The sequence below is a fragment of the Chamaea fasciata genome, unplaced genomic scaffold (assembly GCF_029207755.1).
Source record: "Chamaea fasciata isolate MVZ Bird 193981 ecotype frontalis unplaced genomic scaffold, bChaFas1.0.hap1 SCAF_14, whole genome shotgun sequence".
Lineage (NCBI taxonomy): Eukaryota > Metazoa > Chordata > Aves > Passeriformes > Sylviidae > Chamaea > Chamaea fasciata.
Window position 1 is genome coordinate 1,203,514 of NW_027094099.1, and position 14,080 is coordinate 1,217,593.

Here is a 14,080-nt window from a genome sequence, read left to right on the forward strand (position 1 = left end):
TTTTGAGTGTAATAAAACTAGTTTATTTACACAGTAACATGAATGCCACAGAGTACACAGCAAAGTACCACAGCAAACCAGAGTGTAACTGCCCCTGATCACAAAGGAAGGCTTGAAGTTTATATACTTATTTATATAAAAATGTGTAAATATCAATATGAAGCACCAGATAAAGCAATGCAACCAGGAATTCCAAATACAAATTACCCACAACAATGGAACTGAAAAAAGAAATTAAAAAAAATTCCCTTATTCAAGGCATTTAAAGAAATCCCATTTATAAAAGTCCACTGATTTTGGAGTCCCTAATTTAAAAAAAAATTTCACCCTTTTATTAAAAATAAGAACATATTCTTAAATGCTCAGCATAATTAAGTTTTAAAAGAAAAAAACCCAAGGATTTCAACTGCAAAACCTTCTAATACCAACAATCCAAAGAACAAGGAAACAGAAGTTTTGAGTCGTTCTTGAAGAGGTGTTATTTATGAAATGACTATATTAAAATTTACACACTCTTAAAATATATATTATATATACAATATATAATATATATATATTCAAGCAAAAAGGGGCAAAGAATACTTTTGGGATATAAAATTAATATACATACATATATATTAAAACATGCCCACATGCACTCATATATATATGTATGTATATATATATTTATGAACAAATATTTCTTCCATATAAAAAAAAAAGCTCCAACCTCTTCTAAATCCCTGAAATCTTCCCCTTAAATTTATGGAAAAAAAAATGCTTTATAGTCTGAAGTACAAACCAAATTCTCAAATTCTGTAGAGTGGTAAAATGCTTATGTACAGGTATGTTGAGTATTTCATTTCTCACTGGCAACTCTGCTTGATCTGAAAGCATTCTGTGGTTTCCTGGTAAATGCTGAGTGAAGCACCAATGCAAGGAGACTTACAGGAAATTATTTAAATTACATTCTACACCTACTCAAAATCACCATCCTTCTAATACTGCATCCAGGTGAATAAGAAAATCCATACAAATGTCTACCAGAAATTCTCTGCAACACAGCAGGGAAAAAGACTTGCTCCTTCTTTTGGAGTTGAGGGTACCCTTAAGAAATGTCTCCCCAGTGTTTTGAAAAGCATTTTTTGTGTATTCTTCTCTTGAAGTCTTTGTAATCCACATGATTGTTTACAGAATATTTCCACAGGTGTATTTTCATAGAGGTATTTAGAATTCTGTTCCGTACTTCTTTGATGTTATCTTACTGCATAACTAAATCACAGTCACATCTCGCTCTGCGCTGGCTGAAGGGCTTTCATTGTGCTCTAGGTCCTACAGGAGTTTTCACAGAACCAACACCACCTCTGCAAAAGCAGAATAAAACTGATAGTCTAGTCATGCAGTGAAGTACTGTTTGTACTGAGAAAGTCAATTTGGAGAAAGGGGGGAAAAGAAAGTGCATTAAAAGGTCTGACTCAGTTTCTACTGTATCCCTCAGAAAACTTAAAGTTGATTTAAATAAAAACAGGATCATTTAATTTATATTTACATATGGATTTGTTATTATAAACAAAAAAAAATTAATTTAGATGGGAATTTCAGCACAAGAATTCAGAAACAGATCCATTTTATTTCAGCAGCAACTATATGTTAAAATTAAGGACCTACAGTGTGAAGCTGCTGAATAAATTCTGCAAGTAGCTGAACCCTAACACACATATTTTATTTAAATAATATATTTTTCTCTATAACACGTAGGAACTCCCTTGTGTTAACATGTCAAGATGATCCATTCATACCTGGTGGGTGGGATGTGTGGAGTATAAATGATTTAAGGTGGAACATTTTTGTAAATGCTACCTGCACTCTTCTCTGTGGGGCAGCAACATGGTATCCTGGCTGGAGTTACTGATTTCATCAGTCTGAACACTGAAGTGACACCAGGCTTCTATATTTGGACATTCCAGGGCCTCCAGAAGAAAATTCTGGATTCACTCATTCCAAAAAATTTGTAGGCAAGCTTTTTACTAGTAGAGTCCCTTTATATTCACCTGGTTATGCATATTGACTGGATCAGATCTGAGGTTTGACATATAATTAGTGATTTCCACTTAAGAAATACAAAACTAACCCCGTTTCCACACCATCTCAGGAGCAGTTCTTTCAGCACTCCTGTTGGAACAGAGGTTGGCAGTTCTCCCCACAGCCCAAGGGCGGTGTGCAGCAGCCAGCACCCACAGCAGGAGCAGGACACATCACCCCGGTGCTGCCCCCAGGCCAAGGCGATCCCTGCCCTGGCCAGCGCGGAGTCTGCAGCAGATTGTCAGAGCCAGAGGCTTCTCCTGGTGCCTGCTCACGCTGGAACAGCTGACCTGGTATCCCCTGGTATTCTCCCTGCCCAGGTCCCAAATTGGAAAGCCCACAGCTTTGTTACTTTGTTCCTACTTTTGTTATGCTGTACTACAAGGAACTTAAAGGAATCCATTCCCACGAATCGCATGGAATAGATCAACCCAGTATCATACAAAGTACAGCATTTAATTTTGTAAGGTCTTTTGCATCTTTACATGGGCAATATTATTTCTAGGGCTGTTAGGAAAAGAATAAGATTTCCACCAACTGACCAGCTACATTTCAGGTTTTTGACAAGGCACTAAACATTGTGAATCCAATCACTGTGCTCTCTCTGTAATATTAGAGAGGGTTTTAATGGCTCTAAAAGGATCAGAAACCACTCATCATAATTCTTCAAATGAGCATTTGATTCTTCCAGAAATTAGTTTCCACTGGAAAAATCTTTAGAGCTCATGTTAAAAATATTTGAATGACAGCTTTTATTAATAGAAAAATATATATTTACAGTCAATACTGTTATCTTAGATTTGCAGCTCTTCCTATTTCTTGAGCTCAACGGAAAGTGCGACATTGCTAAAAAGAAATTCAAAATCTGTGCACATATTCAAGTACGTTCTAACGTGCACAGCCAGGGGTTTTGTTCCTGCCATACACAGGATCCTGTTACAAACAGAGCGGGTTTTTTTCCTTTTGCTTAGCAATTATGCTGTAGCATTCCTAGGATTTGTTTACAATCACTTTAATGCATACATTCTCGTGTATTTACGTGGCACAATCTGGTGCCAGGATGGAGAACCACCACAAACACAGTTGCATCAGTTATGGGCAGATCTGCAAAGTCAGCCTGAAACTCCTCAAGGAAGAGCTCAAGCCAGATCAGGTTCGACTACATTGACCATTCTTTCTTTTTTAAAGAAAAAAAACCACACAACATTACAAATTGCTAAAGTTTACCCAGTGCTGCACAAGAAAGAGGTTGGTAGTGAACAGCTATCCATGCTTGATTATACTGCAGAGCTAAAATGAGTATTGTTTATCACAAAAGATACAAACTGAAATTAGATAGCTAGAGATACAAAGGCGTTGGACCAGCTGCATTAATACGTACGTTTGTACAACATTCAAAATCCAACTCTGCATGTGCGTGTTGGCATCCAAGTGACAGTGGGAACGCGTCCCTGAACACGGGAACACCCAGAAGCCTCAAGGGATTGCCCCACTGCAATGGCAGGTGGTCCAAGAGTTACTCCTATGCCTATCTGAGCTAGCTGAGAAGTCAGGTGCACACACACACACACACCAGAACAAACACAAAACCAGACCACAGAGAACAAGAAGCCCCACTGGCAGCTCAGCACACTGTCACTAATAGCTAGTAGGTAGTACACGAGTGACTTGCCATGCTCAGTGTATGTGAACTATGGGAGCATTGCCCTCCTGTGTCCAGATAAAGCAGGGCTGCGCTGAACAGGAGATTATTTGTAAAGGTTCTTCTACAAGCTGCTCAGCAGTAGTGTAGAAACTTTCTTTCCTGATGTAGAGGAAGTACTTCAACTACATACATTGCACTTGGGCTTTTAATGCACTGTCCTGTTTTTCTGCATCAATGCCGCCATCCTAACCTTTTTGCCAAAAAGAGAAAGAAAAACATACATATCATATTAAAATATATTATCCTTATCCTTGCCTGATCCTTCACTGATACAGGTGAATCAAACAAAAGAATAATCATCAGAAGTTTCAAAAAAAATCTCTAGAAAGGTCAGAAAGACAGTCTATACTATGGCACAATCGATGTAGGCTTCCACACGCTGTTCAGCTGAGCTCTGAGAGATGCCAGAGAAGAATAATACAGACATGTCAACCCCTCGATGTATGGCGTGGATCCAGAGCTACTTTCGCTGACTTTAAGCCTGCAGGACTGTTTGTTCAGTTTCCATGCATCTGGTCCAAGAATGCATATGCTGTATAAAGTGGCTATTTGTTTCAAGGCTGAAGTGAATTGATTCCTCACAGTTTTAACAATTAAAATGGAACATCAATCCATAAAAAGAAACATGGTTATCTGTGCATTTATGTGCCAGGAAAGTAAAGGAAAGGGCTGCAGATCTAGCATTGGGTAAAGGCTGGTGTGTAAAGTGAACACTGTAATGTACAGCTTTAAAAAATAATACAAGAATTGCACATAGATCCATAGGAGAGAAGCACAGACTCATAGCTAGGGCTGTCTGCTTTCCATCACCCCGGGTCAGAATATTTGGGATCGCTTTTCCCCCTGCATCCAGATCCGTTCTTCAGAGCAACTCAGGAAACAACTCCCTAGCCTAGCAATACTGAGCAAAGATATTGTCTCTACAGAGGTTCCATGAGAAATGACCGTTAGGGTACAGAAGGAAGTCAGCAGTGGCCTCTAAAAGTGAAAAAGCTCCTTCAAGTTGAGGTTTTAAAAATTCTGACTCTTCAATCCTCACTAATTCCCGCTCTAGTCCAAAACTCTGTCTGTGATGCTCTTTGAGTTCTTCTGACAACATTCCATTTTTAGGGTGTTGTCTATAGCCATATTAGAAAACACCGGTTACAACAGACAAGAGATGGGCAGCCAAGCACTGCTGCAGGAAATGTGGATCATGATGCTGCTGGTCATGGCTGCCAAACTCAACAGCTCCCTCAATAATTAAACAACAGTGGTTTTACCTCCTTGTTTTTACCCTTCAGAGAACTGTGTCTGCAGCAAAAGTGTCTCCACGTTGCCTGTTAGCTACACACAGACAAGCTCTAAACATTGCTATCTCCTGCCAACAAACCTGCAGAGCCAATTTCAGTCTCACTTCGCAGTATGGCATAAGTGACAAGAGCAGACCGAAACAAAACAGAAGAGGTGGCTTTTATTTTCATCCCTGATTCATAGCAGTGATTGTCAGAGAAGATGATGTACGTCCTATCCATTTCAAGTCAGGCTTTAGTGCTCTTAGCCATGGAAGGGGAATTTCAATGGCCCACCATGTGTTGTATTGTTCTTGTATAAATGTGGTTATGGCTACAGTACATCAAGAGCTGAAAGGTGAAAGTCGCCTAGGAAATAGCATAGACAAAGTGTGCATATTCTGTTTTTAATGCAGATGCAGGTCTCAAGCTAAGGGTCTGATTAAGGCAGCATTGATGAAATCACGGATCCATGGTTAGAAAGGATATTGGTGGGCCGTGAGGCAGAGGAGGAGGGAAGAGGACTGAACACAGGTGCTCACTGCCACTTGCTGTGGTCGGCAGGAAAACCACATCTGGGAAGGAAAGTACAGATGGTGTAAAGTGTAAGAGAAAGATCAGAATCTGGTTGAGAGCAAAGGAAAGAGGAGCACAGCTTGCTTGTGGGGAACTGACTAAGCTGAGAGGAAATGTGTGGTGTGTGGAGTGAAAGCAAATGAGTGTTTTGTGGCATGGTGGATAGTTCATCTCACATTCACCACTAATCTGTCTTTGCTTATGGTCACTGCTGTTCACTAATCAATGCTATGTAGGAAATGACAGAAACTACCCAGAAGAGGGCAGTTTGTTTACTGCAGTGGTAGAAATAGTGGTATCAAAGCTTGCTCTCCTTTTCAGCCAGATATGAATCAAGTTACATACTGTCTGATCCAAATGCAGTCGTGGATGTGATCAATCCCTAGCAGGCCTGGCAAAAAAGTCAAGTTTCTGTCATACTTGGTGTACAGGATGCAATTTCTCCAATTAAAACCTATTTGCTCAGAGTTGCTGGCTTTGATGTCTGGGCTGTTTTGTAACAATTGTACAAAGCGTGAGCCCTAGTGCAGGCTGGAGTGAGGGCTGGGACAGAGGTGGGGAAGCTTCATGAAAAGCAACAGGCTCTACAACTAGTGCTGCTTCATGAGTCTCACAATGCGCTGAAGTGAGTCTGTAGTGGCAAAAGCCAGATATTGACAACAAAGCCAGTCTTCCAGAATAATTCCACAGTCCCTCTCCAAGGACTTCTCTGCAAACTTGATCATCAGCAGCGTCCTTTTTATATCGAGCCAGTTCTGAAGTATAGCATCTCTTCGTGAGGGGTTGGAAGACGTACTGAGAGCATGGAACAAGTCCTCACGTGGACCCCAAAGCAAACACTGAAGGATTCCTTTGGCTTCTGATATCAAGATCCTCTCTGAAGGGTTGGGATTCAGCAGGCAGCTGGCAAGTTGTTGAAGCCCTTGAGAGTAGAGGGAACGGCAAGGAATCTTGGGGAGGTCTGCACAAGTGTACTCCTTCTCTTTCAGCTCTGGATTCTCATCAAAGGGGTTGGGTAAGTGCAGCATTTCATAGATGAGGATGCCAGTCTGGAACTCATCACACTTCTTGTACTGCGTTGCAGTGATGATTTCTGGAGCCAGGCGGGACTGATCCCGTAGGACCTCAGGATCCACCATATGACTTTTCTGCTTGGCCTGGGAGAAGTTGCTCACAATTAATCTGGCTGGGCAGGCAGTGTTGGGACTGGGTTCCACGGCCTCAGGGCTCAGGGCGCTGCCTCCCGGTCTGGAGTGAACCAGCAGCAGGTTCTCCAAGCGCAGGTCACAGTGTGTGATGTGATAGGGCTTCAGGTGCTCGAGGCCCAGGCACAGCTGCAGGAGGAGCAGACACACCTGTCTCTCGTACAGGTCGGGGCTCTTGGTGTGGCGTGGTGCCGAGTCCCGCACAAAGTCGGCCACTGTCAGGTGCGGGACCTCCCGTGTGATCACCACCACGCGGCTGCGGGGCTTGCTGAGGGTGCCCTGCCTGCCGGGGCTGTCTTTGTGGGAGGCCTCGGGAGTGGAAGCAGTGTCTCTGTTCTTCTGCTCGGGATTTTTCTCCTCCTCTTCCCGCTCCTCTTCTTCCACATCCGCTGCATCGTCATCCTCCCATGGCAGGAGACGAACTGGCACTTCAGCGAGGAAATGGCCACAGTCCTGCTGGATGTTAAAGTTGATAGCCAGGCTCTGCCGGATAGACAGGCTGTGATAATACTGCTGGGATTCCTTAGCCTTGCTCTTACAAATCTGGGGAGAAAATAAACAGAACAGACAGAATTCTTTAATTTCTAAATTCCGTATCTTTTTTTTTTAACATGTACTTTGTTGATGGGATCTCCAGTCTACGCCAAAACGTGCACAATGAACATTTTTTAATGAACTGACCTTGGCAGACTGTCTTAAGGCACCCAAACAATTTTCATTGGCTAGTAAGCAACTGCAGAGCAATACATGCAGGCATCTCTCCCTCTGCACAGATGATCCAATGGAAAACACAATTCTGGTTTTTAATCAGAACAGCAGCTGATACATGGTTAATGCACAGCAAAGCTTTTTTACAGTTACTTGTTTACCCGTATCATTTTATTGCAAGCTTTGTGTGAAGCTTGAACAAGATAAAAAAAATCAATAGCAGTAGGAGATAGATACAAAGAAGTATGCATAAAGTATTTGACCAAATGCTTGCTTACATGGCTGCATTAGCATGGCATAACAAGTCAACCCCTGTCAATTGGGTGACTGATGTTTGCTCCTTGCCCACTGGAACTGGAACTGAAATCCATGAGCTGCAGCAGTGTGTCTGCAGTGTATGTGTGCATTGGCTCAGGTGATGAATGGACAATCATTAGAACGTGGTGCCTTAATTGCTTTTAATCAATTATCAAGATCCAAAGCATATGGTTTGGTCTTTTGCCATATACAGCTGTATTTATGTCCAGAAGTATCTTACTGATATATACATTATCAACATAGTAATTATCCTTATTAATTGTTTGCACTGCCATAACAACTGGCAGCTCCAGCCCCTGACAAGTCACTGGAAAAGCCCTATTAGGGCCTCTGTTTCTAAGGCGTTTACTGATTAAAATTACTAAGACTCAGCTGTGTTGACCTTTGCATATTAACCTTAGTTCTACTAAATTCAGAGAGCTCATTCAAAGCATGTAAGGTTAAGTCTATGTTTTAATCTTTCACATGGTTAGAGTCTAAATATTCACTTGCTATAATGCACCAACAGGTTCAAAGTGCAGAGCTCAGAGAAGAGAAAAGAGGAAGTCATCTCTCTCCAGATGAAGTTATAGCTTCCTTTAGCTCATCTCTGAAACCAAGGCAAGCCAGATTGCTAAGGTTAGTACAAGTCAGCATTTGTTATACACAGTCACCACCACCAGAAACGCAGATCTCATCCTAGCTCCAAATGTAAGCATTTGGTGACTTTTCTTCCTGGTTCTTATTTTTCCCCTTCTCAGAACTTCTGCAGGTAAGTTATAAACGTACCTTTCAGTAACACACACATATTTTTTTTCATATTTTACATGTTCATGTGGTTAAGAAATATAAATGGGAGATTTAATCTTTTATGGTACTTGATCAGAAAAGTGCATTGTCAGATAACCACAGGAACTCAGACAAAAGTTGTACCAACATTCTGATTGTCTTCTTGTCTTTGAGACTGTGCATATTTCCATACTTCACAAGCACTTACATTTCCCTACTCATTATGTACACTGGAAGTGCCTGTTTATAACTCCCACAGACACACAAAACTGATTTGAACATTGCATTTTCTAGTCAATTTTATTTACAAGAGGAAATGTTGATCCTTACCCTGTTTATACAGTGGTTTTTGTTCATTTAAATTCAAATCTATTTTACCTGTTAGAGGTGAAGTGTATTCTCAGTGGCACGTGTGCCCCCTGTTCCATTCTCTCAAGGGTTATAGAGGCAAAAATATAGCAATAACCTTTGAATTACATAGGAAAAGGAAATACCGGCTGATTGTCTTGGAGACTGAAGTCCCCAGATTGATTAAATACTTAATACTGCACAGAAGACAGAACTAGAAAAGCTACACAGACAGACCCATTTATGTGTTGAATGTACACACATGGTGTGTATCAAATCTGACTGGGAGAAGAGCTGTTAAGGAAAACGAAATTGTTCCATTTTCTATGCCCTTCAATCAAGTCCATGGCCTTTTTCTTGCACAGCCAGCCATGGGAATACTCAATTCCAACTGCAGAAAAGGTTCAGCATGTTGTAATTCAGCCTTTAGTTTTCAAAAATACTAAAGTGGCCTAATTGAAAAAAACCCAAACAAACCAAACCTCATTCTGAAAGAGTTTAATTTTAAAGTCAAGTTTACTTGCTGACAAAAAATGTTGAGAACCACACTTGGCCTTAGCTACTGCACTCTATTTCTTCATCCATGGAGGATTTCTAGTGCCATCAGTCAGCTAAAACTGATATTCTGCTAGGAATATATAATCAACAAAGTATGTGCTCTGAAAGCAATATACACTTCTCAGTTTGGTAAATACAAGGCTTTTAAAAAAGTTTATTAAAAGGATTTCTCCTTGCCAACAGAAAAAAGCAAAGCAAAGGAATCATGACTTTTTTCTAGTTTCTAATTTTAGCTCTAGGCAGCCTCTTTTTCCTACTTACTTCAAAGAATGTTCTCAAATTCACTACTGTTTCAGTTAAAATTGGAGATAGGATCTGTACCTCTCAAAATCAGCTTTGGTTTTCATTTTAGAAAGCATGGCCAATCCCAGAACTGTGAAAGTACAGAAGCACACTTTCATCCATGCTCTATAGATGTGGCAATGCTTTCTTCTAATTTAGAAATGACTGGCCATGCACATCTGCATCCAAAGGCATCCAGCTGTTGGTGCAGAGGATGTTTTTCCTGAGCTAGTGGCCTGCAAGGCCAGTCTCATTTGTTTGGTCATCCCTGAGAAACGCCTCTTCAGCCTACTAAACCCACCCCAAAACAGTTCTGCTTCTCTATCTTCTTCATCTTTCTTCCCACTATGCAATCCTAAGTCAATTTTGCTTCAAATTAAAATGACAGCCCTTCTCCTTGCTGATTGGCTAAAAATTGATTCCAGATTCCCATCCTTGAACATGATACCTTTACAGCTGGGGAAAATGTAACTCTTCCCATCTTCTTTGTTTTTATTTTTGAAAACACCCAGCCCTTACTTCTCCTACCTTTATTCCTGATCCTCTGATTTCTGTTGCTCTTTTCTGGATTCTCCCCATGTATTACATCTTTCTAAAGAGTGTACCCTATAATGAATTCAGTGTTCCAGCTGAGACCTCTCCAGCATTCAGCAGAACAGAGCTTTGTGGACAATGATCCTCAAACACTTTGCAGGAAGAATAAGTTGCATTACTAACTCCTTGCGTCCTTGAAAACATTCAGAGCAGTGTCCACCCTCAAGTATGAAGCCACAGCAGGGCCAAACTTTCCCCCAAATCAGTCCTTTAATATGTTTCAGACTCCTCTTTATATCAATAAAACAGAATTTAAATTATCAACAAACCAGACATTAAACACTAAATAGTATCATGATTAAAACCAATACTAAAATGACTGCATTCAGTAAAAGAGATTTTTTCCCTCCTTATTGTGCTCTTAAGGAATCTAACCAATACAGGGGGAAAAAAATCTCTAAACCCACAAATGGCCAATAGTGATTGGCCACAAATGGCTTTTGGACACTTGCAGTTCTCTTGTTTAATACTGAGAAGTAGATGGGTACATGAACCTGCATTCAATATCTACAAAGACGAGAGAACTGAGATCTGATTCGAGATGTGTTTTCTGCTTCTTGCTTTTTGTTTACAAACATCATGAATGAGAAGTGGAAGAGGCAGCTGGGTTATTACAGGCTGCTTAAATTGCTGACTACACAAACACTAAAATTTGTCCACTGGGCACTCTGCAATTGTCAGGAGGGAGGGAAGGCTGGGCTTGTCTTGAGGCAGCACCCAAACTCAGAGTGTGGAAACGAATCAGACACCTGTCTGAATTCACAAAGCAGTTTCTAGAAGACAGACCTGCAGTAATCTGAGGTTCCTGTAAGTGTCTGCCTACAGTTCAGGTAAGTCCTGGGGTTTTACATTGCACTGTTCAGATTCTTTGACGTTGCAGGTTCTACTCAGAAATCTACTTTGTATTACCATTTTGCAATAGAGTAGTGAATACTGGTGTTTAATGCCATCAACGGGTAACTATTCTCCACCCAAGCATTTTGTACTGGAATAACTCCACTATCACCTAAAACTACCGTCTGAATGACCTTCAAATGAAGATTTAAAGCTTTCAAAATGGTTTGAGTTGGAATCTAAGTTTTGTGACTAAAGTCAGTATTTACACTTGAAAAAATTAAGGGACCAAATTATGAAATTTACTGGGCTCCCTAGCAAGTATTTTCAACTGCTGGTGATGAGTTGCTAAAGGAGTGCACACAGAGCTGCTTTTCTGCTTGTGATGGCTAATTCTGTGTCAAATCTGGGAAAAAAAAATACACTCTAGTTTCCTTTGCATTTTTAAAGCATTTGTCTGTTCCAGTCATCTGCTCAAAAAGATGGAAATCCTGTTGCCTTTTACACATAGAGTATGGTGAATACCTATTTTTTGGCACAGGAAGAAAGGGTGAACATACTTTGACTAAAACACTAACGCAGAAAGTAGGACCAACCAGTCATTTACCATTTGCTTTAATGAAATACATCCAGCTGAGCTATGAAGATATGGTATGTGATAAGAGCTGAAAGGAAGGTGTTGATAAGGGCTTGGCCAGCTTTATTTCACTGAGCTGATAAAGAGCTGGTTGTTCAAAAGATGAAGCAATGTTGGTGAAAAACTTCCACATGATGCAAGAAAGCAATGAGAAAAAAGGAGAGTACAAGTAGGAAGGAATGCAAAGTATCCATCTTCCTTTTCACTGGAATGCACTGTCTTCATGTATTTTTTCTTTAATGCATCCACATGAACTAAAAGTCTGTCACATTTATAGGGACAGGACAGGTTTCTTCATATCCTGCCACTTCAATTTTCCTCAGTGCTCCCAGCCCAAGAAGCAGGATTTGAATGTTTCAGAGCTTCTACAAAATGTTGTGCCTTAGCTTTTCTTTTTCCTTTATGAGTCCTGTAGCCTACTGTGTCATCAGCTTTCCCAGCAGGAAATCTCATTTCCACTCTGTCCTATGCATTTTACACGGCATCAGTGAACTTAAAGCACGATGAATATTGTGGGAAATGAATTTACAAGCGCTGAAAATGAGAAACACAGAAGATCACAAAGACTGTACCATCTGTGCCACTTTGTTGTATTGCACAGAGGGACAACTGCAAATGAAATTCTGTGTAGAATGAAAGCTTGCTAATCCCAAATTGATAGCTTGTTCTTGGCACAACCTTGTTTTCCAAGGAGGCCAGTTTGATCTCTGATTGACCTCATTTTCTTGATCTGGCCTTGGAATAGAGCTTTGACTTTTTAATGATGTGCCAAAACACAGAATTCTGTTCTGCTGTGACTGAACTGGGAATGGGCTGGAAGTTGCTTTGTTTTGATCTGAAGCACGAGGTTCTGGGACAACCTTTAACGGTGTTTCTGACAGGAAGCTCCACTAGGAAACTGAATTACCAAATAAAACCACCATAGCACACTGTGACAAACTAAACATGACAAGAAAATAATTGTCAGCTGCAATACGAACCTGCCAGCCAAGTTCAGCCCATTGCTGCTTACTTCTGCATTCCTGTTTGGTATCTGGGACACAAACCTTACCAGGAATCCTAAGGTTTTACTGCTGGGAGAACTTCCGCTGCCCTGCAGCAATCAAAGCAATAAATTCAAACTGCTCCTTCTGAGCTGTTTGCACCTTTGCAATTCCTGTTACCCCACCTGAGCAGCATTGCCACACGTGCCCATGGCCACAGCCAGCTGGGTTTTGCGGCTGTTTTTCTGTGTGGACTCTGAATCATGGCTTCTGTGAGTCAGCCTGGGATACTGGACAGTGTCTGTTTCGAGAGTTTAATACTGAAAGTGGAACTAGTTTATGTCACTGACACAGCAGTTATATTGTCTGTTATTCCTTCTGAGTAATCTAATTTATTCATTTATTTTTTAATAAAAGACGTCCCTGCCACATCAGTGCCTTATTCAATTTGTGTCGGGACACTAAGAACAGAACTCATCCAATCTGCTGTGTCCAAAGAGCTGATGCTCTGGGGTGCTTTTACTTTGGTGTAACCTTTTCACCACATATTTGCAATTACCGATAAGACTGTGGTTGCAGGGGAATGTTTATCCATATTGCCCCAGATCTACCAACTGCTTAGAAGGTGGTACTGCACTTAGGTGAAAGAAAAACAACTCAGAGTCTGGAATTTTATGGAAACCTTTCTTGAAAGGGAACTTACATTTTTTCATTTGGAAGAGTACTTCTCCGATCACGACTTATGTACTGGTTTTATTTGTAATGCTTCAGTCAAAATAATTTCCACATGGTTTCCTGCAGCTATTTTTGCACTGGGTGTTTACTAGCAGATTAGGTGAGAGTTGAAGTAAAAAGCATAATAAAGTGCTGTGAAACAACACACTCCTATGAATGTTTCCTCTTATATCCACCCCAACAGAACAAGTTGTGCTCGTTCTCCACCAAATTCATCAGAGCGTCTTTTACTGGTGAAACCACCAGAATGTAGAAGTGCACTGGTACATTCACCTCTACAAATCATTCATTGTTCTAAATTTAATTCAGCAGTAGATAAGTGGTCAAAGCTGAGTTTTTAACAATGCTTTTGTAATTCTGTTTTTCGAGATAGAATATGAAAATGCCAATTTTATGTATCAAGACTATTAGCACTGTTTGAGGGTGAGTCTAATTTTCTACAAAGAGAATAATAATTTAAAAAATCTCATTATGACATTGTTTCTCAGATCTAATAT

At 40.6% G+C, this 14,080-nt stretch overlaps 1 protein-coding gene across 5 annotated transcripts in view; it reads right to left on the reverse strand.

Moving 5' to 3' along the window:
• Positions 1-14,080, reverse strand: part of PEAK1 (pseudopodium enriched atypical kinase 1) — a 110,607-nt gene continuing 96,527 nt past the window's right edge. For all 5 annotated transcript variants that reach the window (XM_066196278.1, XM_066196280.1, XM_066196275.1 and 2 more), the window contains one exon: positions 1-7,361. In XM_066196278.1, the coding sequence (XP_066052375.1) occupies positions 6,204-7,361 (1,158 nt within the window). In that variant the 3' untranslated portion in view covers positions 1-6,203. The remainder of the gene's footprint in view (positions 7,362-14,080) is intronic.